Here is a 27,967-nt window from a genome sequence, read left to right on the forward strand (position 1 = left end):
GCGTGCATGCCACAGTAGCTGCAGTGTGAAATATTGCATGCAAGTATGTCATGTTGTAGGTTCCACCCCACCCCACCCCCAGACCAGTTTCAAGGAGCTACAGCCCAAATTACTTTTGATTGGTAGCTTATTTTCCATCCAAAAATGGAGCACAAGGTCCTTTCCACTGTTCCATGAAAGCAGTCAGGTATAGATGTTGGCAACTGTTGACCAAGAGACCGTATCCAGCTCCTGAGGTGTGCCATCTGCCCAATTGCCCCACAAGCTGTGGTCCTTCTTGAGGGACAAGGAGCAGGGAAGCATGTAGGTGAGAGGGGAAATCTCCTCCTTTTCTAAGCTCAGTGGCCTCCCTTGTTCTCCTTTCTGTTACAATCTTAAGCTGATTCACATGGTGGGGAGTAGCAAGAAGAAACAATGGGTGGTAGGATGGACAGTAGCTGTATTTCCTGACACACCCCAGTTGGATAGAGGAATTGGCCCACCCTCCACTCAAAGTGGCCTATCAGCAAAACTGGTTGTCAACCAGAGGCCTGCCAATTTAAGTTGTAGAAGCCAAGCCCTGATCTTTTCCTTCTTTCAAATCTTCTCCTCCTTGTCCACCCTTTTCTTCTTCCCACAACCCCTTGCAGGGGGAACGTAGAGGCCCTGCGAGATGAGCCTGTCCCCGGGCACCCCCGCTGCTAGGATGCTCTTTGTTATGGCTCTGGCCTGTGCCAGCCCTTTCTTGGACCTGCGGCCACGCTCGATCAACGTCGCCATCATCTTCAGCGGCTCAACGTACACTCCTGAAAGTGCCCGGCTATCACCTGAAGACTTCCGCAACTTTTCCATGGAGATCAACCCCATCCCACTGGTCCTGAATGACACCAACCCTCGCAGCCTCATTGTGCGCCTCTGTGATGTGCTCTCCTCTCTGCACGTCCATGGCGTGGTCTTTGAGGATGATACACGTACCGAGGCTGTGGCTCAGATTCTGGACTTCATTTCAGCACAGACCTCTGTTCCCATCATCGGTATCAATGGAGGATCAGCCATTGTTCTCACACCCAAGGTAAAGTTACATCCTCTGACCGTTCTAGTATCCATGACACACTGCACTCTGTTTTTTTCTCTGTGCTAGAACATAATAAGAACATTTAAAAATCTAAATTCTGCACCAAATCAAATTAGGCCACCTGAAAATATCCTAGAAGTTTGCTCATTCAAGGAAATCAGCATAGTTTCCTACAATTTTGGAATGGTATGGAGGCAAATGTTTCATCCGAATTAAAAATTAACCTTCCTTTAAAATCATTCTAAAAGCTCTCCTGTAATAGGAGACATGGGCAGCCCAATCCTAACTAAATTCCTGTGCAGTGACACAGTGGTGAAGTATCCATGGAGGAATCTTGGCTGCTGGAGATCTGCTTGGGGTAGCCCAGGGTAAGCCCAAGCAGCTACTATGGGTTGATTCAGATCTGCGCTAGCAATATCACTGGTGCATTCTGAGTTGATCCGTGCAGGCAGACTGGGTCTGGAAAAGGGGATAGGAAACAGCATGTGCCAGCGCTACCAATCCTGTCCCCCTCACAGGTGCGATCTGCCTACCTTCACCCCGAGTTGCTACCCTCTCCACCCCATTCCACCACCTCCCCACCCCTGCACTGAACTTACCTGGTCCGATGGACATCCTCTCTGCCAGTGCATGTGGGAAGACTCTGTCCTCCCTGCTGGTGCGCCAGCTAGTAGCACTCTCACAAGAGCTTCACAGTGCTTTTGCAACAGTGTGCTCTGGCAAAATGCATGTTCTGCCAGTGCAGCAGCTGGTTAGGATTGGGCCATTAGAATCTAGTGACTGAGCGTAAAACAATTTGCAAATAAGGCAGATTTTCACCTTGTCTCATCTCCTTCCCCATATTCAGGAGAAAGGATCAACCTTCCTACAGCTGGCCTCATCCACAAAACAGCAGTTGCAGGTGATGTTTGAGGTCTTGGAACAGTATGACTGGACAGCCTTTGCTGTCATTACAACGCTGTTTCCTGGTTATGAAGATTTTATAGATTACATTGAGGTTCTGACTGACAGCAGTTTCATCGGGTGGGAGCGCCGCAGCACTGTGACCCTTAACCTCACTGATGACCCAGATGGGGCCCGCCTCAAACGCCAGCTCCAGGAAATAAATGCCCGTATCTGCCTTCTCTACTGCTCCCGTGATGAAGCAGAAACCATATTCCGTGCAGCTCGTGAAGTCAAGCTCACAGGCCCTGGGTACATCTGGTTTATGGTGGGTGCCACCTTTGGCAGAACTGAGTATATGCCAGATGAACTGCCTGAGGGTCTCTTCATGGTGCTTTCAGCAGGATGGAAAGATGATCTCCACAGCAGGGTGCAAAATGGTGTGGCCATCATTGCCAAGGGGGCTGAGGCCCTTTTCCAAGTCTATGGTTCAATCCCAAAATTCAACAATGACTGCCGGGCACCCAACCTCACCCAGATCAACGAGAACTTGCATCGGTCAGCAGGGAAAGAGGCTGGGGGGATTTCTGCTGGAAAGGTGGTGAAGTTGGAAGGGTGGTGGAGTCGATAGGAAAAGGAACAGACTGTTGTCCACAAGGAACAGGCAGGGGATCTGATTTGTCTGCATGCCGTGACTGCACTTTTCTGCCTTTTCTTTCCCCCTTGCAACTATCCTCAAAACATCTTTCCTTCCTTCCTTCCATCCAACCCATTAAATAACCTCAACATTCTCTCCTCTTTACTTCCATCCATCCATCTTGATTTCTCTCTGCTTCCTTATTTCCATAAATGAATTCAATCTTCCATAAATGAATTATTTCCATAAATGAATTCTCAACCTTGTTGAGTTGTTCATCTCATCCCCACTTTCACCAGCCCTCACACACATACCTTACGTCTGTTCCTTTCCTTGCTTTACTCCTTCCTTCATTCTTTCTATCAATACCTCCCCACACAGTCTGTCACAGCTGTATTTCTTAGCCACCACCTCCTTTCATCATCCTGACTCAACTCTTCTTCCAATCTCAGTAAGGGTCTGGGCCTTCTTGGTGTTATAAGACCTCATGTATAGCTAAGCAGTTTCTGGGTGTCAGACCTAAGCACCATGCATAGAAGGCAATGGCAAAGCTAGGGGGAAATGTGAAACTGGGGTGACAGCTTATGGACGGTGGGCTTTAAGTTGACACTGAAGAGCTTCCATCATGCCTCTTCACAGGTACTTCATGAATGTTACTTGGGGTCAGAAGGATTTCTCCTTTAATGAGGATGGATACCTCATCAATCCATCCTTGGCTGTAATCTCCCGCAGCAAAGAACGGACCTGGGAGGTGGTGAGTTTAAGGGAGGTTTGGGGAACAGGTGGATGGATTGGGAAAGGGTGGCAATTTGGGATCAATGTGAGTTGGTGGAACTGTAATAATTGACTGGCAAGGAGTGAGTTTAGGGGTTTATGGGACAAGTACAAATTTAGGGATATGCTTGGGAGTTGGAGCAGGTTTGGAGAAATATCCAGGGATCACAAACACATAGGGCTGAAAGACTGTTGTGTATATCTCTGCTACAATGCACAGGCATTCATTTGCTAGTCTCTCTACCCCACCCCACCCCACCCCGGCCACTCCTGCCATCCACCTACACAATCTTAACCATTCTCAACAGGAGCCATATGGCCTCCTGGGAAGACTTGGCACATTTGAAGGGGGCCAGAGACTGAAAACTGTGAGAAGGGAGCCATATGCATACATGTTCATGTTGTATCTTTGACAGGGAAGCCCTGGAACCTGAGATGAGCTCCTAAGGGAAAGTAGCCAAAAAATGGTTGAGAATGACTGATCTAGATGATGGCATGGCACAATCAGGATAGCAGATGGAATCATCATCAGACAACAGCCTGCAGAGCAAATAGCTCCACATTTCTCAGTGAAGCCAGCCAAGCCAAACCCCCCTCCCTAGAGGAAGGTAACCCCAGGGACTTACTAGCCAGTCTACAAAGGGGTGCACCAGGATGCAGGTCTCTTGTTGTCTTATGTGCTCCCTGAGGCATCTGGTGGACCACCGTGAGATACAGGAAGCTGAACTAGGTGGGCCTTTGGCTTTATCCAACAGGGCTGTTCTTATGTTATGTTCTGATGATGAGAGAGGGCAGCAGATGCATTTTAAAAATCCCAGATATGGCAATCACTCAGATCCTGAGCGTAAGCAAAGCTCATCCATTGAGTTCTCCCAAAGAATAGGCTTTTGGCCACACAATATCCTGCTTCTGTGTTGATCATGGATACGCAAGAAGGTGGAATCAGAAGGATAATGTTGAGTGTGGGTGCAATTTTAAGGGTTAGGATTAGTACTTCTCATCAAACTCAGATGAGAAGACTCAAAATTTGATGTAAATGTGGAGCAAAATGTGGCTGAGGGACGGCTTTCAGGATTGAGAAGTTTGGGGAGGAGTTTCCTCAACTCGATGTGAATTTGGGGGTAATGTTGGTAGGCTGGCAAAAGTTTGGGAAAAGATTTGGGGTGTATCTAACCTCTTCTCTATGCCTCGGGAGGCAGGTGGGAAGGTGGGAGCGTAAGATCCTTAGCATGTCACGGTACAACCGATTCCTACAACCAGTGGACAACAACAAGCACCTCATGGTGGCAACTCTGGAGGAGAGGCCTTTTGTCATTGTGGATGACATTGATCCTGCAACAAAGACCTGCATCCGTGACTCCGTGCCCTGCCTTCACCCCCTCAATCGCACCAACAGGTATTCCCACCACACTGTCTGAATTTCCCCACAGTTGGGGAAAGGTAGACTAAGACAGATGTGTCTCTTCTATCCTTTGGAAAAGACCAGAGCAGCTCATGTTGCTCTATTCAGATTCTGATCAGGGCCCTACCTAAAACACTCACTGAGTCCATTTTTTCTTTCTCTACTCCGTTCACAGCAATCATCCTGAAAAGAGATGCTGCAAAGGGTTTTGCATCGACATTCTGAAGCGTCTGGCAAAAACTCTGGGTTTCACCTATGAACTCTATTTAGTCACGAATGGCAAACATGGCAAGAAAGTCAATGGGATGTGGAATGGCATGATTGGAGAGGTAACCCCTTGCCCTTCCAGGGTTCTTGGCTTCACTCCTTTCCTGACCAACTTCAGGAAACTGGTGCCTGTACATACTTATGTATAAATAAAAAAAGAGACACAGCCACCTCCCAAAAGAACCACAGAGGACCCAGTGGTCCTGCCATAGGCAGTGTAGTATTTATATTTGAAGGAAAGAACTATTTGACCTGTGCACTGAGAAAGTGTTAGCAGGGTTAGTCTGCTTCATGGGTCATGGGAGGATTTTAGAAATGAGCTATGTCAGAATGCCAGATGCAAGGGAGGGCACCAGGATGCAGGTCTCTTGTTATCTGGTGTGCTCCCTGGGGCATTTGGTGGGCCGCTGTGTGATACAGGAAGCTGGGCTAGATGGGCCTATGGTCTGATCCAGTGGGGCTGTTCTTATGTTCTTATTCTCTAGCCCTTATTACTTACTGTGTCCTTTGATTCAATTTTTTCTAACACAAACCTATATACATTTGAGGTGATAGACTTCAAGTCTGGCTCAGGGTGAACTTGGAGGCTGCCACAGAGAATCCAGGAATCTTGGTACATGGCATTCCATCTCTCTCTCTCTCTCTCTCTCTCTCTCTCTCTCTCTCTCTCTCTCTCTCTCTCTCTCTCTCTCTCTCTCTTTTTCTTTGTCAGGTGTTTTACCAGCGAGCTGATATGGCAATTGGATCCTTGACTATCAATGCGGAGAGAGCTGAAGTAATAGATTTCTCTGTGCCCTTCGTTGAGACGGGAATCAGTGTCATGGTGTCCCGTAGCAATGGAACTGTTTCACCATCTGCCTTCCTAGGTGAATTCCTAGCCCCAGAAGGAGAAAGAAAGAAACAAAAGCAGGGTGGGAGTCTTGGCCTGAGGCATGTGAGGAGCCCCCTGAATATTCTGGTTCCATATGGGATAGAATTCAAGAGTTCTGATCTTCTCCTTGTTCTTATCTTTTGATTCTACATAGGAACCCACACAATCTTGGGAGAAGGGCCTTGTCCAAAGTCCCCTTTAGTACTGAGGTTCTAGTCTGAATTTTTTAAAATTGTTGATGATCAGTATTTGTAAGCCATCTCAAATACTGGGCCAGTTTGGATACTTTAGCATACACGATTAGCAGGACTAACACGGAAATGAGGAAAGGGGCCACAGCATATGAGTGAACACATTAATTACTGTATATGGGGCCAGTTTGGGCACTAAAATATCATCCAAACCAGCCTATTGTAGATAAAGAAGATATACATTGCACATTAAATCAAATCTTTAAATGAGGAGGGCAAGTTGGGCAAGGTGCAGCTGCAATCCTATCTTGCTCTGGAACAGGCAGGCCAGGAGGTCTACACTATATCCAAAGCAAGATAGGGGCCCACAGTGGTTCAGCTGGAGGCAAGAGGAAACTCTTCCCCTTGCGCCCAAGTAAGCCACCGCAGTCCCAGTAGATCTCCTCAGACGTGTGCCTCCTCCAGAGGTGGCATAAGTCCAAGGAGAGTGGAGAGGCTTACAGCCGCTCTGCGCTGCTCAGGAATGGGGGCTAGGATCCGGCATACCTGCTGGGTTCCAGCTCTGCCTCCTGCTCCTCACCCACCCTCCCGCCACCCCGGAACACCTCCCTCCCGCCCACCCCAGACCTTTGCATCAGTCGAGCTCAGCTGATGCAAGCTTGCCTGCTTAAGTTCAGTGCAGAGGCTGGATTCAACCTCTGCGAGCTGGCGCGTGTCCCTTTGCCAACCCAGACAACTCTAGAGGAGGTGCAAATGTGCTTTATGTCACATAAGTCCTTAAGTGACTTAAGTCATATATGGCCCATATGTATGGGCCAGTACAAGGGACCTGTACTCAGGATTACATATGCTATGCTGGTTGAGGCTGGGGATTGCATTATACAAGCAAAGGCAAAATGTGATTTGAATGTTAGGAGAATGCAATTTCTTTGCAAGAGAAGCACTTTCCTACAAAAAATAATCTGGACCACCACACCCTGAGTTAACAAGTATGCTGGTTTTGAAGAAAGACATTTGGATATTCCAAAATTGAGTTATGGTTTGCTCTAGTCTGTACTTGTGTAGATAAGCCTCCAGGATCCTCAGCACTCTCACAAAGCCACAGGTCTCGGGGGAAGCTTATGATGGTAGATCCATGTTCCATGTTTGTCTTAGGTATTCCATTGGGCTCCTGCCAAAGTTTCAGGATCCCTGCTTTCACCCACTAGAATCCCAGCTATTCCAGGCACACCACCACTGTGGTCCATATTTCTTTTCCCACAGAGCCCTACAGCCCTGCTGTCTGGGTGATGATGTTTGTCATGTGCCTGACTGTCGTTGCTGTGACTGTCTTCATCTTCGAATATTTCAGCCCAGTGGGGTACAATCGAAGCCTCAGCGCCAGTAAACGTAAGTGCACCAAAAGTTGACAGAGGTGCGGGTGGTGAGATGGGTATCTACAGAGCTAGGAAGGGATAGCAAGTGCACAGGACAGCATTTTTCATTCAGATTTTCAAAGGGAGGGTCACCGTTTGATTTATATTCCCCACCCTATCTGTTTGTTAGGTACCGGAGGCTCCAAGTTCACCATTGGGAAGTCGATCTGGCTGCTCTGGGCTTTGGTGTTCAACAACTCTGTGCCTGTGGAGAATCCTCGGGGCACTACCAGCAAGATCATGGTGCTTATCTGGGCTTTCTTTGCTGTCATCTTCCTCGCCAGCTATACAGCCAACCTGGCTGCCTTTATGATCCAGGAAGAGTATGTAGACACAGTGTCTGGCCTCAGTGACCAGAAGGTGAGGAAAAGGGAGGGCTCCAGGGAAAAAACAGATGCTGGCCTAATCTGCTTCCCCCCTTCCCTCCAAATCCATCTCACCACATGCACATACTTTCCATCAGGACTTCTTAGTTCCCGAAGTGGGAATCCTCTTTATTGGAGGAGGACCCACATAACTCAGGACCAGGGGAAAGCTGGGCACTCTGAGAGAACTCCTGAGACCATACCTCAAGACAATACCCAACTCATGGACCCTGTTGAATTGGGGGCCCAACATGCCCAAACTGGACTCTCTTCCCAGCTTCTTACCCTCCCAATTGCCACTGGGACCCCTAGAATGGAAACAGCAGCAAGACTGAACCAAGACTCAGACCCAATGGCACAGCACCCATTTGACCATGTGTAGCATCCCCACTACAGCACCCAAGTCAGGAAGAGGAATCCTGATCTTGGGGGTAAGGATCAAAGCTCCTCTAGTACACCAAGAAAGGTGGACTAGTCAGGCATCTATATTTAAAGCCTCAGCTGCTGTTTTCTGGAATCTGCTGGTGTGAAAACCTCCAGACCTGCTTTAACCACCTTCAGGAAAGCTCCTCTTCTGCCCAGCAGCACACTGACTGACTGCTGACCTGCTGGACAGCTCCCCTGCCCCATGGAAGACCAGAAGCGGAATCCTCTCGCCAATATCATCATAACCACTCTAATTTTTATTTCATTTCTTCAAAAAGTTCTTTTTTCATTCCACCACCACAAAAATAAGCAGGGCCCCAGGAGTAAAGCTTGCCCTCAGGGCAAATTAAACATCTCACCATCCCTGCCTGTTTTTGAAAATATGACGCCAAGATTTAGGCTGATAGTGGAGTCCGACCTCCTTTTTGGCTAGTGATGAAAGGAAAGCAAGAAAAAGCTTGAAATCTAGGACTAGGAATCTATAGTTCTAGGTGGGTGTTAGAGGAAAAACAAAAATAGGAAGAGGTGTCCTGTTGCTGCAGTTGAATCTCTGTTATCCTGCTCATGGCATTTCAGCTGAAAGATTTTCTTAGCAAATAAGTCAGGCTCTGGGCAAAGTTTGGCTCTGACTCTGCTTTCAGAGGAGCTCGAGCCTTGCAAGGCAACTCTCCTCTGACCAAGCAGCCACTGTTTGGCACGGTGTCTTTTTCATCAGCTTGTGGAGGCGCTGCCTGGCTGTCATCAAGCAAGCTCAGCTCTTTGAAAGCTTAACATAAGTGCCAATAGCATTTCAGACATATCGGTGAAGGTGAAACTGTCCCAAGCAAAGGCAAAACCAGGCGATTAGAGTGGAAAGGAAGGGAGAAAGGTGGCTGTAGAACACCACAACTCCCCCTTCAAAGTGCAAGGAAGGGTAAAGGAAAGTGTGATTTGCAGGGAGCTTAGGGGGGACCTGGGATTGAACCTGACACTCCCTACATACCAAGCAGAAGTACTGATGCCACATTTCACACATGATCTACCACTGAAGAGTCTTCAGACTCTTCTAGCAGGGCTTGGAAGGCTGACCTTCTGCTGAACAGGAGATTGACTCATGCTAAAGCATCCATGCCATGTTTTAGAGCTTCCTATCACAGACCCCAATACTGCAAACATGCTATTTGGCAAAAATGTGATACATGGCCTCCTGCTCATTATGTGGCCTTTTTTGTGGCCACTGCCCAATTTCAGGCACAGAACCTGTGTCTCCCTGCAATGAATGTGCAGAAGGGTGTGTGCATGTGTGTGCATGCACGCGTGGGAGCAGGAAGAGGGGCTTGATAGCCTGCCCTGTTGCATCAAGGCACTGCATTTGGAAGTTCTACACACCACCGAACCAGGAAGCCTTGCTAGTGCCCAGCATGCACTGTGTGTATTTATAAACTAGGACGTGGCTGATTATCCCCTGGTAATTAGCCCCTGATGAACAACCACAGCTGTGGAGAAGGGGGGGGGCACACAAACTGGACCAGCTGTGGCAAGGCAGCCTGGCTCCAATTGAATCCTTTTCGTTAACAGCTAACGCGCTGGGATGTAATTAATGGGCGTAATTAACGTCCAACACGAAACACAATTGCAGATAAATATTAAACAGCTCAGATTAACCAACTCTCCCTGAGTAGGGAGCAACTGGAGGGAGGGCAGAGGGACAAAGTCTAGGCAGTGCGTGTATTGCAGACAAAGTACATCTTGTACTGTACTGTGAAAATCTAGAAGGGGGAGCATGATGGTCTATTGCAACAAGCAAACCAGAGTCTTGTGCCACCTTGAAAGTGAACAGATTAATTGAGGCTGAAGCTTTTGGGGACTAGAATCTACCTAAATGGCCACTCCTTTTACTATGGAAAGTACCGTATTTAGCCACTTAGAACCACAGAACTGTTCCCTTTCTGTATCTGATGAAGTGGGTTCTGGGTGACAAAAGCTGATGTCTCAATGCATGTGCTATCCTATAAGGTACCACAAGACTTCTTTGGCTTTTAGTCTGATAAAAGTTTCTCAGCTCTCTGCCCTCACCCTTGTGTTCTCCCCTGTATTCTAGTCTACTATCATTTGCCTCTTCTCCATTTCCTCCCCTCCCATTCCTTTGTCATACACATTCCCCTGTTGCATTTCAGATAAACTGTGCCAATCTCCTGACTTCCTTTCTCTCTTTCTCCGGAAGCTTTTGTCTGTCTAATGGCTTCTAAGCCTTTAGACACCTAGCAGCTTCCTTCCATTATCTCTATTTGCAGGAAATCCATCTACTCTTTTCTGCGCTCTGATTTTTCTCCTAAAGTTGGGTTGTGCTTGATTTTGTGTGTGTGTGTATGTGTGTGTCCCTGCACAGACACATTTTTCTTCCCTTCCCTTTGCCATAACAGGTTCAGTTGCCCCACAGATACAGAGGACAGATTGATCTGGCTCAGAGAGCTCTTGTGTGGAGTCAATTCCACAATTCTTGAAACATGCCAAAGATGTTTTTCTCTGCCCACGGCTCTCTTGAAGTGGCCTCAGTAATAGAAAAAACAGGCTGCCTTTGCCCTTCATACTTCTAAATGTGTCCCTGTCTATTTCAGTATCGCTGATCTCTCTCTGAGCACCTCTCTGTCAACAACCTTTTTTTGCCAACTGCTGAATCCATCTAGAGCCAGAATTATCTTTTCATTGTGTCTGCGTACTTGTGAGTTCATGCCTTGCCCTCCCCCCACCCCCTTTTTCTGGTCCATCTCCATCTTTATGTCTCTCTCTCTGCCTTGTAAATATGTTGCCCTGTCTTTTTATAAAAATAAGCACAGGGATCAGAGAGAAGTTTCTAGATCTCTTTCTTATTCACATTTTCTCTACAATTATTTCCATGTTGTGTCATATACATTTCCAGATATTCTGCTGTGATTCTTTTCTGCCTAGAGCAGTCTATAGAAGCAAACCTACAGTCCATGATTAGTTTCTTTTCAGGATTTTTAAAAGTGGCTGCAGGAGGTTTGGCTCAGAGTGGTGGTGCTGGGTCTAACCCTTCTCCGCCATGCCACTTTCCTGATCAAGATCAAAATTGGCACACAAACCTAAAACAAGTACCCGCCTTTTCCTTCAGCCTGCATGTCTTCTCTTAAGGCAGCATTTCTTTTGGTGGGAGACAGTGTTTTTCCAAGAATTCAGAGCACAAAATCTGTACCTGGGGAAATGCTGCCCTAACTTGTAAAATTCTCTTGTCATTGCTGTGTGAATTGTAGTTGTGCAAGTTGCCTCCCCCTGCTATGGGCTGCAGTGTTATATCCTGAAAAGTGTCACAACCTCTCCTGTTGCAGAATCACAGAGCCTGCCAGGCAGGAGCTTTTTAGTGGCTTTTGTTAGTCATTTATACTGGGAGTTTTGCTTGGTGGGAGGACTCTTATAGGATGCGGTGCTCACACTGCTGCAGGGGATCACAAACATTCATTGCAATGATTAAAAAGTCCATCGTCATCATGCCCCGCCCCCCCAACATTTCTTTCCCTTGGATTGCCTGCCTGTTATATGCAGGCAGAGGCCATAAAGTTTTGCTAAGACAATGCTTTGCAGGAGAATCTTGAAATTGATAAAATTGAGTTGGGGCATGTGGTAAGACCCTCTGCATCCTAGGGTTACCACTGAAGTACTTGCAGTCAAAATGAAACAAATAACCAAGCTCAACATGCCTGCCTGGGAATAGCACAAAGATATGTAGCAGGATAGCAAGGACAAAAAACAAAATGTGACTGCTGGTAAAGAACATTCTCAAAATGTTTAATCTCACACAGCCTTGAGCTCCACTTTCCACTGAATCTTCCTGCCTGCTTCCCATGTCTGTATTTCCTAATGTGTCTCAGTGTATCTTTTCCTACCTTGATATTTCACTTGTACCTGATGGCTTACACAGCTTGTGCATGTGTCATCCTCTTTCTAGAGATCTCTTCCTTTGCTAAGGCACTTCTCTATCATCTGAATTCGAGAAAGGAAACTCAGTCATCACGTATGATTGTTAAAGAACTGTCCACTCACTCTCTCATCTTCATTTAGCTTACCCCCCAGCCATCCATCCATCTCCAAACACAGTCCGCCTGCTTGCTTTTCTGTCCTAGTACTATTGCATATGCATATGTCAAGCCACTAAGCTGAGTCAGACCACTGGTCCATCAGTCTCAGTGCAAGCTATTCTGTCTGGGCACAACTCATCAAGGTCTTCAGCAGGAGCCTTTTCCTGCCTTTATACTTGAAATCCTTTACCTGATGATGCTGGGGATTGAATCTGCACGCAAGGGATTGAATTTGTATGCAAAGCATGGCCTTCCCACTGAGCAAGAAGGAACTACAAGGTCTCTAGACTGGCCTCCCTAAAATGAAGCAGGATCCGCAACACCTTCACCCCACAGCAGTGACAACCTGTCCTGAGGAGGAGGATGGGCAAATTCCTTTTAAGTTAGTTTTGCCCTGAGGGACTAACTGCATATTACACACAAATGTGTATCAAGCTCCAACACCTTAAAAAAAAAAAGTTGAGAGAATTGAGGGGATGAGAGAACCTGTTTATATGCAAAAGATCCCAGGTTCAGCTCCTGACATCTAGAGTAAAAGAAGCTCAGGAGGGGCTCCTGCTTGAGACCTTGGAGAGTTACCACCAGTCACAGCAGGACAGCATTGAGACAGATGAGCCAGTGGTCTAACAGTATAAGAGGAGGAGGGGGAATCCCTGCTGTTTCTCTTCTCTAGGTCTTGCGCACTCCTGCGCTTGCGCATGCCTGTGCACCTTGCTTTTACTCTATGGGTTTGCAAAAGTGTGTTCACTTGTTCACTCTTAATTTCCCTCTTCCCAAGTTCTGGTGCTGGGGCTTACTTATATTTGCATATTAGCTCTTGGGTATGAGCAAAACTCATTCACCAAGAAAAACTGTAGCTTCACTGAACTTCCAGAATTTCATGCAGGTTGTACTTCCCAGTGCCCAGAGGAAGGTGAAGAGAAAAGTCTATGATCCCATTCAGAGAGAAAGCCTTCCCAATCTTCCCCAATCACTGGCAGTGCAATCCTATGCATGCTTACTCAGAAGTGTATCCCATTGCGTTCAGTGGGACTTATTCCCAGGACAGTGTGCACAGTATTGCAGCCTTATCCATCCTAAGAAAAAGCCCCCTCTCTTTGTTTATCTGTCTCTCACTATACACTCTCTCCTCTTCTTATCCATCCACTCACCTCTTTATCCATCTGCCTGTTGTCCTTATAGAGAGCTTCCTCGCATCTAGAAATCACAATGTTTGGGGAGGTGATCATCCTCCTGATTGCTAGACAAATTTCAGGTTGATTGCTCAGCCAAGTGGTCGCCCCCAAGTAAAAGTCTCTCTCCTCTTATCCTTGCACAGCTATCATTTCTGGGAGCAAAGTGAGAAGGGGAAGGGAAAGATCCAGTTAAGTGCTCTTCATCCTCCAATTTCACTTTGCCTCCCTTGACAGTTCCAGAGACCCCAGAACCACTATCCACCTCTGAAATTTGGCACTGTTCCCAACGGGAGCACTGAGAAAAACATTCGGAACAACTATGGGGAGATGCACGAATATATGGGGAAGTACAACCAGCGCAGTGTGGAAGATGCACTTCAACACTTGAAGATGGGGTAGGTGGGGGAAAAATGGTGATGGTGGTGGAGGAGGTGGCGCTGGCAGGGAGGAGTCGGAAATTGGGACAAGGCCAAGACGGAAATCTCTTCTCCCTAAATAGATTAAATTGCACTGTTAACCCTCTGTTGCCAGGAGCATATGTTCTCTGGCAGTTCCATACAGGGATGCCACATACACCCTTAGAGCCTTTCCAGGCATTTTTGACACAGTAAACTTGTAGTTGTTTTTCATTTATATCCATACTCTATGCACCCTCCTTCAAGGCTGCAATTCTGTTGCAAAGATGTTGCCTTGTGCTTGCATTTGAGATGCAATATTATGACATGGAAGAAAATGCCACCCTTCCCATCTCTGTGATGGTTCATTGGCTGCTGGTGCAAGTTAACTGCTGTCTGGAATGCAATGGCATGAGTAGTGTAGGCTGCTGTTGGATGTTGCTTGTGATGTCATTGGCTTCCATGCCCACACTATTTTTGTGACCTTGTAACAACGTGTTTATTAATAATGCTTTATTGGGGTTGTCACCTGTTTAAATAAATTTTCATGGATATGAGGTTTAATTGCTTAATCGGTTACACCTGCATAAATAAGCACCTGAGGAAAAAACAATCATTCTGGAGGAAAAAAAATCATAATCTTTTTGTTTTTCGGTGATGCGATGCATGCTTATGCTTGTGTCACAGTAGACCCCATCTGACAAGAGGAGTTTCCCATTCTCTCTTTCACAGGAGGGGATCTCTCTTTGAAAATGGCACTTATCACCTGGAGTTTTCCTGCGTATTAAAAACAATTAACATATTTAAAAATTCTGCTTCATATTAATCAGTCCTTTTTTAGTCAATCAAAATGTTTTTAATTGCTTAATCTAACCAATTAATCAACTAATGCTGCAGTCCTACACAAAGTTACAGGGGAGTCAGCCCCATTCAACATAGTGAAATTTTTTTCTGAGTAAATCTAAGTATGATTGCTCTGAAAGGTTACAGTTCTATGTAAATTTACCTGAGAGAAAGTCCTATTGAATAGAGTAGGACATGCTTTCTAGTAGCTATAGATTGGATCATGCTGTAAGCATTGTAGACCTATGGCTATGCATGCCTTCCCTGTATAACACCAGTGAACATGGGGCTGTGTAGACTTGGTAGCAATGCATACCAGCAAGAGAGTCTTCCTGCTGTTTGCCACAACAGTTCCTCTGTGAACTTCTGTGAACTCCTGTTGCCTCACTTTACAATGAAGCCAAACAAAACAAATCCACAGTTACACATTCCATGCTGGGCTTAGTTCCACCATCACCATGCTGTGAACTAGACTTCCGTTTAGAGTTTTGTACGCGAATGTGTAGGTTTTGCTCTTGTGATGTTAGTATTAAATTTTTATAGATGTGTGCTATGGCTCAGCCTCTTTTAGAGGCTTTTGCAGGAGGAGGATTCTCACTGCTGGTAGAACTGCTGCCAAGCCTGTAGCCAATTTAAAAACATAACCAACTGAATTAGGATATCCAGCTTACCATTTAACCTTACATACAGAAACTCACACCCATACACTCAGCTAATTAACCTAGAATAACTATCACCCCCTGGTTTTATACTCACCACTGTTCCATTTATATATGTGTTAAAATCCTTACTCTATAAACATGCATTTAAAAATGAAAGGAAAGCTGCTGTTTCTAACCACACCTGCAATCAAGAGGTTGAAAGTAGGAACAAATCCATGCTGGGATTACTTTTGGCCCAAGCCAACCCTGGGCCTATAGCAGTGGGATCTCATGATCTGCTGCCATAAGTCCAGTTATGGCAGTGTGAAAGGCAAGCTGCTCTGGGTGCGCCAGAGCTGCTGGTGGAGATGGTTGGAGTCTCTGCATGCCCAACAATGGCCTACCCTGGCCACACTGGATCAGGTAAGGTGGCTGTGGAAGCAGGTTGTGGGCAGTTGGAGGGAAGAACAGTTTAAGGGTGAGAGGGGGGTGAACCTTGACAGCAGCAGCATATTGTTCCCCTTTCTTGGCCTGGATCTGGTCCCAACTTTCCTTGGACTGGTGGGAGATAGGATTGGGTTTGCAAGTGCTGGTCAGATATAATGGCAAACTGTGGTTTCCTGCTACCTGGGATAGGGTTGTGCATGTCCTCCTCTTTCACATGTAAGAAGAGTTGAGTGAAAGCTTCCACTTTTAGTTTGAATTAACCACAGTTTCTCATTACAAATGAATAGAGGGAACTGGGCTTTATTCAAACCACATTTAGGAAACAAATCAGGATCTGAAACCAGGGTTTGATCCTGGATTATTTAGCCTAACTGTGGCTTGACTAACCCACAGTTCTCTCAGTTCATATGTAATAGGAAACTGATTTAGTTAAACTGAAACTGTAAAGTTAAATCCTGTCCTTTTGCTCACAAAATCAAGAGCCTTATTTTTGTATCAGGGAAGGAAGGTTTTCTGTTATGTGTCTGAACTGGTCATGTGAATATATGCCTTAAAGCATGTAGAGTGCAAGCCCACCACCTACTATTTTAGTTGTACAAACAGGATTGTCAGGTAATTAAGAATGGAATTTGGTATTGCGCTCTGAATAGTGGTTCTGGAACAGAGTGTTCTCTCCAGTGCGCGACGCCTGGGTAAAGTACATATGGAGGACAGACTGTTACCCATGCAGCAAATCCCCCCTCTCCACGTTGCTGAAATGGTCCAATGGAAAGGCAGAAGCCAATACGGTTGGTTCCAGCGGCGTCGCAGGAGTTGCCAGAACGTGACTGTGTTCAGCCATGAACTGCCTCAGGGACTCCGGCTCCAGATTTTGCCTCGAGGTTGACTCCTGAAGCCTTTTCCATAACTGGATGTAGCCACAAGGCAGTGGAGGTTTGGGATCAGAGTTTTCCTTCTCTCAGATGAGCTGCCTTCCCAGGCTGATGAGCCCCATCTACCCAGTGGCTGTTTAGTCGCCTCTTACGACAAGTACAGCCAAACTGAGGGCCTATTCTTATCCCCAGCCCCCAGGGGATATGGAATTTGGAACCTTCTTGAAAAGCCAGGGTGCTTCTACACTAGAGTACTTCAGTGCTGCTGAAGTCCAATACACAAATAATTGCCATTCATCAAAGGTCCTAGGCAATTTCAAATAAAAGTTCATTGCTTGCAGTTCAGCCTGCTTTATTGTTTCAGTTAGCCAAACTTGGAAGCTGCTTTATTGCCCTTTCTCTATGAATTGCCCCATCAGTTTTTCCTTCCTACTGGATTACTAATTCCCTTAAATTATTTTTTTCCTTTTCTTTTAAAATAGCAATGTAGCATTAGAACAGACTAGGTGCTTCCTCTTCTGTTAATTGGTGAGCTGCTTTTTAAATTTTTTGAGTGAATTTTGGTTTTTTGGCACTAAATGTGTTCACAGCCATTATAGCGTCACAGACATTACTAAACTGTGCATGTGTGTCAAGATAGAGCAGGGAAGCATCTGGAAACATCTAATTGCCCATTCAGGCCCATGACTAGAAAAGTTTGAGTAAGCAGTCCCAAAAAGGCTGAGAATCACTGAAGAACAGATAGAGCATAAATATAATTGGCATAACTTGTTTTAAGTTGTTAATTGGATTATATATTAATACAACTGAAAAATAAGGTGCCACTGTTTGTGCTTTATCTCAGCATCTTTGAATTCATTGGTCGGAACATCAGGAGGTTGGAGTCAGCTTACTTCTTTGTGAGCAATTGGGTAGAATGTTGCTTTTACATGTTTTTTTCTTATGTATTTTCACAAGTAATAGGGTTAGAGACTTTCCTTTAAAGACAAAGAAGACCTGGAAAATCCTTGAAGGGTGGTTACAGACCTCTATTTATTCAGTGGGATTAGGTGCAAGTCAGCCTGCATAGGACATTAGTAAGTTTGTGAGGTGGTCTGTTAAAGGAAACACTGTCTGACTGTCGGAGGGAAAACCTGGAACCCAAGTGTTTAGGTGGAGGTTGGAGAATAGGTAGCTGTGTGTACAATTTAAAAAAGATAAAAGGGGGACACACCATGACAAAGATGAAGTAAGGTAACGGCTGGGATATAGTTCTTGCAGCAGGGACTCCCTCCAGGCCTGTCAAGTGCATCTCCAGAGCAGATAAACTCTGGCTGAAAGCTTAGTTCTAACTGGAAAATTAATCAATCACATAATAAAATCTCTGCACCCTGGTTAATTGCTAAGGCTGAGAACAAGCAAAGGCCCAGCACTAGGGAAGGGCACGTTGCAGGGCAGGCCACACAGATGTTCCCAGTTCCCTCCTGTTTGTAACAGATTCAAAGTGAAAGAAGGAAACAAAGTTGGCTTTTCTGACCAGAATGTTACCTCTCAATATGGCTTTCCATCTAACCAGTGCCAGCTCTGGGTTGCTGTAGGTGCCATGCATACCTTGCCCAGAGGTAGCATCATGGGTGATGGCACACTGGACACTTCTACTGCCCTTGATATTGAGGATTCAGGGGTTGGTCCAGCCAGGTAGGCCTTCTGATGGATGTGGGCCCTCAGCCTGTGCCTTTCCTTGGCAAATCCCTGACAATATCATCACCTCCTGCCTCGCTGGTATTTTAAAGGGAAAGAAACATACAGAGGCTGATTGTGTGTTTACATCTCATCTAGTTTGGCCTTGAATGTGAACAAGCAAGTGCAAAACTATCATTTCTTGGGCTATCATCACGCAGTTAAAAAAAACCTTAGTGATTAATCTTATGAATTTTGATGGAATAATCCAGAGTAATATGAACAATGTGTAACTGAGGTGGAGAGTACGCTACTGACATCACTGTGCTGTAATAGAATTGACTATTCCATAATACTGATGGATCTTGAACTTCTTTATCTTTGTGTAGCTGTTTTGACTCTGGTGTGTTGTTATATGAGAACGAAAGGTAGTTTAGATAACAAACAGAAAGAGAATATAGTTCCCAGTCCCAAAGGGGGTCCCAATCTCAACAAGGCAGGCACCAACAGCGGTCACTGGGAGAGACACTGTGTTGGGGCGAAGAGGGGCTCTCCCTGCTCAGTATGAGATAGCCAGCACTCTAAAAAAGTCTCTTTGCCCATTTAATGGGGTTATTGGCTGTAGTATTCCTGTACTAAGGCTGTTACAGTAAAAAGTATAAACTATTAAAGAAGGCCTCTCCTTCTAACACTGCTGGGTAGCGTTGGTTTGTTAAGTGATAAGCTATCTTTCAGTTATGGGAAGCTGTCCCTTTGCCTAAAGATTCTCAAAAAGGTCTTCACTTTATTTGCAAAAGCAATAAGAATTATAATGAATCAATTGAAACCAAGACAAATAAAAGAGACAGACATTTTGGATCAGTAATCAGTGCTACATATAACCCAGCCACACTCCTATAGGGGCTATGTTAAATACCATATTGTATCTTAATCCTCATCCATCTGTCTTGGTCCATGTCTGTTCGTCTGTGACCGACTGCAGAAAACTGGACGCTTTCATCTACGACGCAGCTGTCCTCAATTACATGGCCCGCAAGGAAGAAGGCTGCAAACTTGTCACCATAGGAAGTGGGAAAGTCTTTGCCACCACTGGCTATGGCATTGCACTGCAGAAAGGCTCCAAGTGGAAACGGCCCATTGACCTGGCCCTACTCCAGTTCCTGAGTGACGGTAAGGTCTAGCCACTCCCATGCCAAGTTCTGGGAACAGGACTGGGACAATGCTTGCTGGGAAGCCACATCCCTGCGTTTTTTGAGGAAGAGAAGTACACAGCAGTATAAGAAACAGGGTGGGGGTGAAGATCACTCTTCTTTTTAAAATGTTTGAAAGATCAAATCTGAAAGATAGTCAGCAGGAAAAAGTTAAGACATAAAGGACATTTTGGAGCAGTGGTGGCTGAAATGCAGGATATTATTTTCTGTGATTGCTTTGAATAACTTGCTTTGGAAAGGAAGCCTGGCCCATCTTGTCCCACCTCTAACAGCAAGGCAGAAACATCCTATCTCCATACAGTGGATAAGCACCTGCTCCACAAAAGGGGTACCTGGCTCTCTGCCTCAGATCTCCACTTGTTTCAAATAATTCCTCAAACTCCTAGAGAGCCTGGCCCAGCCCCTCGAAATAGTCTGTGTTCTCTGATCTGAATAGTTAACAGAAATCTTCTTCACCTATTTGCTATTAATACATGGGGTAGAGACCTTTGCTGGGGCACAGCTATGGAAAGCAGGAATGTCCTTTTTCATTAGTTGGAAAATGGGCTATGATCCAGGAATAGACAACCAGGATTTTGAAGTTCACTTCAAAGGTTAGGTAAGATTAGTTTCCCTTTAACACAGTTTGGGTTGTTAGAATGCAATGTTACATGCTCAGTTGTTCCCCAAGCAGTGAAGTGTCCAAAGGTAATGCTATAAGATTTAGAGCACAATCCTGAGATTGTGCTGGGTCAGAGTAAGTCCCTTATGCTGGGAGTGTCACAAAAATGCCATAAAGCATGAATGTCAGCTTGGCTGACGTCGGTCCACGGAGGCCCAATCCAGCCTCCATGCTGATGGGACGGAGTATGTTCACTCTGGCAGGATGGTGTGAGTTCTGGGGGGCATGGGCAGGGCGGGGAGGAGATGTTTTGGGGTGGGGGAGGGCAGGCAGCAGGCGGACCTGTGAATGGGCAGTGGGGGATGAGGGCAGGGTCAGGAACCAACACTTGTGCTGAATCCTATGCTCTGGGCTGCTCGGATCTGTACCATCTAAAGAGGTGGCACAGATCCGAGTAGCCCCATTGAGGTTGCTCCTGTGTTACCTGGGGTAAGGAGAAGTGATTCCCCTTGCCCCAGGGCTGAGCCATAACTGGCCCCAACCTCGCGTTGGATACGAGACAGGCCTGTTAGCCTCCCTGTTCCAGCACAAGTTAGGATTGGGCTGTTAGTTTCTTTGAATGAGAGAGTACTGTAGACTTACTGTGTTCAAATGGCCTAGTAACAAGAGTACTGGGTTCAAATTCACACTGAACCATGAAGCTCACTGGGGGGCGTTGGGCAGGCCTCTGGCTGTCAGCTACATCCGCCTTACAGGGTTGTTGTGAGGTTTATGTAGCTGGGAGAACCATGTACATACCTCTCAGTGAGCCCAGAGAGAGAGAGAGAGAGAGAGAGAGAGAGAGAGAGAGAGAACCCAAGGTATTTCACCTTCAGCCAGCCCAAAGCTCTGCATTCCATTTCAAAACTGCAGATGCCTCCTTTCTGGCCATCTCACCCCCAGACTCAGACTGGAGAGAGAGATTTAATGTCCTGAAGGACTATTAAAGCCCTTTTGTCAATCCCTGACCACCCATCGGTTTGCCAAGACAAACCATAGTGATAAACTCCTTCATGTTAATCCTGCCAGCCAAACTCATAACACTAGAAATAGTGGGGACTTCTCTCCCCTTGTTTTTGTACATGTTTCTCCATATGCAGTAGTGGTGGTGGATTTCTATGTTTATAGGTAGCTGAAAGGATTTGTGGGCCCCAGGCCTAATATGACTTTGCAGAAATGCCTGAAAACCAGTCTCTGTGTCCTTCCATTGCCAAAGGCCCAGATCCATGTCACAATGTTTCCTTCTTGCTCCTTCATAGCAGCCCAGTGGGTTGATAAATGTGAACATGCAACCTGAACATGGTGTTTTATTCCACATTAATTTTATACAGAGTTAAAGCCCCCTAGGAGAGATGTGGGGCTCAGTTAGTTCAAGCATTCCCAAGGCTCCTGGGCAAGAAGCAAGCCCCAGTGGGCTCATCTTGGAGTTAAGGCAACAGGAAACAGACATCATGCATTCTATTTCTAGCTCCAGGGATAATGAACAGACACTGTTCTGGCATGTTTGATCTGAGCAAAGAAACCTGGGTTCTGTCTCTGCTGCTGCTAATGGGCTCAGACTGAGGCTCTAATTGCTGTTAGCCAGCAGTCTCCCTTCTCCTAATAATCCTGACTGACTGTGGGAATACCCTGGAGAATGGGACGTAGGGCTTTCCCCACCCCACCAGGGTGTGCCCACAGATGTGGAGGATGGGGCAGTGTTTCAAATGGGCCACATAGTATTCATGACACATTAATTTATTTTGTATTTCCCACATCTTTAATTATAATGACAAAGGTACACAGCTTTCTCTAGCTTTCTGTCCTACATTTTAACCACAGTTAGAAGTGAAGCAGTCCAGACATGATACTGTTCTGTGTTCCGCTTATGAAAATCATCCTGCAAGAATCTTGAGGTTTAAGACTGTATTTATAGGAGGCAGAATTCCTTTTTAGAGTGTGCATGTATATTATTACAGTGACTGCTCAAAATGTGGGTGAATTGAGGCATGGACATGTCAGTGCTGACAACCCACATGCCTCAAACAGAGAGATAGTTCACCATTTTTCAAACTCAGGTGATAAGCATTGTTCAGGGAAGCATGTTGACATTTGTCAGGGTTCTCCCTGAGTTTTGAACAGTCACAAAATTTGCTGGGACTGTCACTGTTCATAGATGACCAAACGTCAGACACTCTCTGTAATGTATGCATATTGGAGCATCTGTTGACCTGAGAGTAGTCTGTACATTTTGACTTCCAGGAACTGTGCACAAAAATGAAGCATACACATTACAGTAAATAAATTTATGCAAATTCCATCAATATTTAAAACTTTAGTTGCAGAATTTTCACTTTTGGCTCACAAATAGTTAAGAACTTCTCAGTATAGAATTCTGTGTGCATGAGAGACAGCAAGGAAGAAGCTATATAATATATATGGCAGAGATAGTTTGTGTTGCTTTGTGTTGATGTACATATATATGCTGAATATGTACATGTTGTAGGATGACGGGTATGTATCATGTGTCTTTATGAGTGCCTGAATGTGTGTTTGGTATCGCTATGGTGGGCTGGCCCACCTGTGTTCTATCCCCCAACTCCTACACCCAGGTTCTGCCATGTTGCCACAATTTCTCAGGCATGTGAGACCACAGAGTCAACCAGTATCACTCAGCAAGAGGGTTTATGCATTTTCTGGGAGGAGGGGAGTGATGGTAAGTTGATCATACTGGGAGAGGAAAATATCTGGGGAAAAGTGCATCTCTTGGGTTCCACCTTTTTCCTCCCCTCCCCTCCCCTCCCCTCCCCACCCCACCGCACCCTCCTCTTTTTCAGATGAGATTGAGTTGCTGGAGCGTCTGTGGCTGTCAGGGATTTGTCACAATGACAAAATAGAGGTGATGAGTAGCAAGCTGGACATTGACAACATGGCTGGGGTCTTCTATATGCTCCTGGTGGCCATGGGGCTAAGTCTGCTGGTCTTTGCCTGGGAACATCTCATCTACTGGAAACTGCGTCACTGTATGAGGCACACAGGACGGCTGGACTTCCTACTTGCTTTCAGCAGGGTAAGGCTGCAGGACAAGGAGGGGCCGACCCTGCATTCATCCTTCCACTCACTCACTAAGCTGGTTTACCATTCATAGACATATATTCGCAACTGTCCTCTGTTCAAACCATGAACCACTACTCTTCCGTCTTCCACCCAGGGATATGAGCATTCTGCAATCGCACCACACAAACATATTTTGTATGATGAATCTCATCTCATTTTCTTTCTTTCTTTCTTTCTTTCTTTCTTTCTTTCTTTCTTTCTTTCTTTCTTTCTTTCTTTCTTTCTTTCTTTCTTTCTTTCTTTCAAAATATTTTTCTAGACTTTATGGCTGGGAAGTTAAACCTGAAAGTATGTGTGTGGGGGCAATGACTTGTGAACTCTTGCACAAGAGAGGGCCTGCGCAAGATTTCCAGTGGTCAGAGGGGGGAATCCAATGCCTGCATAGCTCTCAGCCATTCCCTGTGACTGAATTACAAAAAACAAGTCAATGTATGCAGTTTGCTTAATTTACATGGATTTAGGTTACCCTTACTCTGGCAAAGAATGTGATTTGCTTAGCTTATCCAACCCTGTGTATATGTACCTTCTTCCTGACTATTCCTTTATGAGTAAATACATATGAATGTTACTTGAGCAGTGGGTGCATTTTGTTCACATGAACAATCTCTTGTTCTGAGTTTGGGAAAGCAAGTCCTGCTTGGCTACAGCAGAAGTCAGCTGTGCACAGTTGGCTGGCATCTTTGACATCATAAACCTGCCTTTCTGGGTCAGTTTAAAAAATAAATTATGTTGACGGATTTGTTTTTTTTTTTAAAATAAAGTGACAAATGAATGCAATATGGTAAATTTTTAAAAATTAAGAGAATATGAGGGGCATCCTGCATGAAGAATGGGAGGAGCTGTCAAGCAGACCACTGAATCAGCATTTAGCTATGGCAGTACAGTATATCTGTCAAATGCAGTGCAAGAGTATGGAGGGGGGCAGAGCTGAGCTCATTTCTTAGGAGGAAAAACACAGCAAGTCCTGTTTTAATGTACACTAAGTCCCTGAGTTACGGACATCCAAGTTACCGATGGCTGCAGCAGTGCTTTCGTGCAGGTGCAGTATATCCTTTTGCACAGGTGCTATAGTACCAGGCCAGCAAGAGCTGGATGTTTTGAGCTATGTATGTTTCAAGTTCCATACAGGCTTCTGGAACCAAACCCGTACATAGGTAGGGGACATAGCAAACACCTGTGCATTTTTTAGGTCTGAAATGTGAAATACCTGTTGCCTCCATATTCTTGTTTTCCTGTCTGGATGATTAGTGATTTAGTCTAAAAGATGGATCCCAAGCCTCAAGCCACAATCCTTGAAAACCCTGTTTGCTAACATCAGACTGATCCTGGGTGGATGGGCTGTGGTTGTGAGGGAAGAGTGCATTTATGTTGACTACACTACAAATTTAAACCAGTTCCAAGCCTTTGAGATGTCTCCTGACCAAGAGAACTTGGGAATTATAGTTCTCTGGTGTGATTTATGATGCCCAACAAAGAATTGCCATCACACTCTGAAGACTACAGTTCCCTTAGGGTTTTGGTGATAGCAGCAGTAATTAAAATAGATTTCAAACTGGATTAAATTTATGGTGTAGTTGTGACATGTTACCAGGCTGTCCCCTGGCATTCAGGACAAATTTTGGTGAGCCATAGCACAAACTGAGTTCTGTACAGTTCTCATTTGCATATGTTGATCACTTCAAATGCAGATTAAAAATTGCTTGCAATCTAGCATTGAGGCTATTTAAAAAATAATAAAAGCACTCAGCCAGGTGATGAAAATTCCCACCCTGCCCTCTGATTTTCCTCATCTCTTTCAATATCATTTTGATCTTTGCCATGTCAATTTGTCCACCTGTATTCATCCTACTTTATTTCACTCTCTCCTCCTCTCTCCTTCCCTCCATTTGCTGTCATAGTGTTCATCCTGTGAAATCAGTGACCTACAGTGAAGGACAAGGGTGTCTCAACAACACAGGGCGGGAGGGAAGAGCACTCTTTGTCAATAGTAAGAGGTTGTGCATGCTGGAAACTGAACTGGTTTCAAGTCCAGGTTGGAGGTGTGCGTGAAGGATGTGAGGGAAGTTATTGCAGCTCCTCCATAACCCCCAGTGCCCTAGAGCATCCATCCTGGGTCTGAAAATCAGGCTTTATACAATAGTTCTATAGGATGGCATTTCGTATTGGAGGCACAAATCCTCAAGACTCAGCATTTCCCATAGTGTAGGTTGGGACTCCACAGGAAAGGCTGAAAAGGATGAGGTGGGGTGAGGAACCCATGAGCCTAATTAGCTGTGCTTAATGGGAAGAGGCTGTGTAACAGCAGCCAGGGTAGAATGGGGTGGGTCAAACACCCTGCATAGAAATGGGGCAGATGGGTGAGGTGGTATAGAAGGGGTGCAAGAAGTGAATGAGTGAGTGAGGAAGAGGCCAGAGCTCTTGCTTAGTACACAGAAGGTCCCAGGTTGAGTCCTTAAGCATCTCCTATTAAAAAGGTAATGGGCTGGAGGAAAAACCTCTGTCTGCCTGAGACCTGGAAGAGATGCTGCCAGTTGAAGCAGAGGCCATAATGGGCTGGGTGGACCTCAGTGGTCCAGTGCAGCCCAAAAACCTCATATCATAAAAGATGATACACGGTGTTGAAAACAGGTGACTGTCCCCCCATGTGAGTGCCTGTAGCTTTGTCAGAAGAGCACAATAGCAGAATACCCAACAAACAGTATTTATGATATCATATAAAGAATATGCAGAAACATCACCAAAGCACCGGTTTGCAATGTGTCCCTTACATTGCAAAGAGCTTTTCTTCCCAATACAAATTCTCCCCTGAGGAGGTATATTGTGCACCAGTCTGTTCCCCACCACTATTGTTTTGCAGCAGCCAGGTGCTTCCTTGCATGTGGGCAACTCTACCAGAGTTCCAACAGCCCCCTTACTCTCTCTCTCTCTCTTCATTCCAGGGCATGTACAGCTGCTGCAGCAGTGAAGATCCCAAAGTCCCAGACCAGCAGCAGCTACCCATTCTTAACCACACCTATGGGCCATCGCGAGGTGGAGCCCCAGCATTGCCCAGCCCCCCTGGCCCTCCACTCCCCTGTTCCAGTTTCCTACCTCGTGAACGACGCATTGTGGAACGGTGGCGCCACGCCCGCAGCCCCAATTGTTACAAGGACCTCTACCCTCCAACACCCGCAGAGCTCCCCACAACCAAGCCCCCACGCCACAGTCTCAAGAGCCCTTTCTCTGATGGTTTCCACCGCTTCTATGGCCCTATTGAACCTGAAGGGCTATCTGATCACATTGGTGGCACAAAGATGGCACCCTGTCAGCTCTCGCCACCCCCCACTTCCCGTGGACTGGAAAATCCTCCCTCTTATTTTGCCATTGTGCGTGAGAAAGAAACACCTGACATGCCACCAGCATCGAGTTGGCAACGCAAATCCCTCCGTGGCTTGTACGAAAGTTTCCAAGCTGGGAAAATAGCTGGCCGCACCTCAGAGGTGAAGAAATACGATGGTCCGTCGAGTGGCTATGCAGCCAAAAGCCCTTGTGATCTGGAACGGGGTAGCAGCCGGCCTTTTGGCAAAGATCGGGGTCGCTATGGCTACACGCGGCTGTCCTATGAGGATGAACGCTCACCACCTGTTCCCCGCTACCGGCATGCTGAAGAGCCACCTCTGCCACGGGCAGAGCCAGAAGCCAAGTGCTCCACATCAGCCAGCCGAGAAAGGGGCTCCCGGGCTCACATCTGCCGCAGCCATTCTCACCCCCTTGCTGTAGGTGCCAGTTTGCGCAGCCAAAGTCATTACATGGACTTCTCTGACTCCGATTCTGACATCTGTGAGAGGGACAGTGATGGTCATAGCTGTTGGTACCAGTCCCCCGATTATTTCTGCACATACCCATCCCGGGAGAGGCAGCTGTTTGCCACACACAAGCCCCTGCACTACTGGTCGGCTGACAAGCTGGCAAAATGCCATGGGTGCCATGGCCCCTGTCAGCACTGCCTGAGCTTGGAAATGCTCCCACCACCCACCCCTCCATGCCGCAAGGAGGCCTTGCGCTACTTGAGCTGTTCTGAGGAGCGTCTGGAACGCCGGCTGGACTGGGAGCATCACCACTGCAGCCTCTACGGCTGCCTGCCTCCTCGGCACCGCCATGGCTTTCACCGACGCTGCCACCACCATTCCTGCGAGCTGGGGCCAGCCGGCGGAGTCCTTCATCCCACCTCCCGCAGCTTGGAGGACCTCAGCTCCTGCCACATGATGCGTTGTGGAGCCTCCCACCGACACCAAGGTGGCTTCTCACCCGACTGGCTGCCGCGCAGGGTGAGCCGAAGTGGGGAGCTTTTTGCTCGGCGTGGCTCTGCCCATTTCTCCAGTCTGGAGTCGGAGGTATGACCAGCAACAGGTGGGGTGGGGGTGGGGTGGGGGTGGGGAAAGAGGCTTCGGATGGGTCAAGAGAGGAAAGACAATGGTTGTTCAACCCACAGAGTGGGGGGCAAGATGGTGGTAAAGGCACTGTTGCCCAACCCAGGGAACAGAGGTAGTGCCATGAAGATGACCACGGAGAGGGGGAAAGCAGAACAATACCACAAATGAACCTACCAGGACAAAGGTGCCATCAGGAAGAGATGGGATAATGCCAAATCT

General features: G+C 46.4%; 1 protein-coding gene across 1 annotated transcript; it reads left to right on the forward strand.

Annotated features, from left to right (window-relative positions):
* Window positions 1-652: 652 nt before the first annotated feature.
* GRIN2D (glutamate ionotropic receptor NMDA type subunit 2D) lies at window positions 653-27,715 on the forward strand. The gene is made up of 12 exons (XM_066627525.1): window positions 653-1,051; window positions 1,902-2,494; window positions 3,213-3,327; window positions 4,547-4,743; window positions 4,925-5,078; window positions 5,729-5,882; window positions 7,342-7,467; window positions 7,624-7,853; window positions 13,767-13,927; window positions 19,372-19,559; window positions 23,057-23,289; window positions 26,276-27,715. Exons 1-12 carry the CDS (start codon window positions 653-655, stop codon window positions 27,713-27,715), a joined length of 3,990 nt encoding a protein of 1,329 aa, XP_066483622.1.
* The last annotated feature ends 252 nt before the right edge of the window (window positions 27,716-27,967 follow it).

The sequence above is a fragment of the Tiliqua scincoides genome, chromosome 5, assembly GCF_035046505.1.
Source record: "Tiliqua scincoides isolate rTilSci1 chromosome 5, rTilSci1.hap2, whole genome shotgun sequence".
NCBI classification, from domain to species: Eukaryota; Metazoa; Chordata; class Lepidosauria; order Squamata; family Scincidae; genus Tiliqua; species Tiliqua scincoides.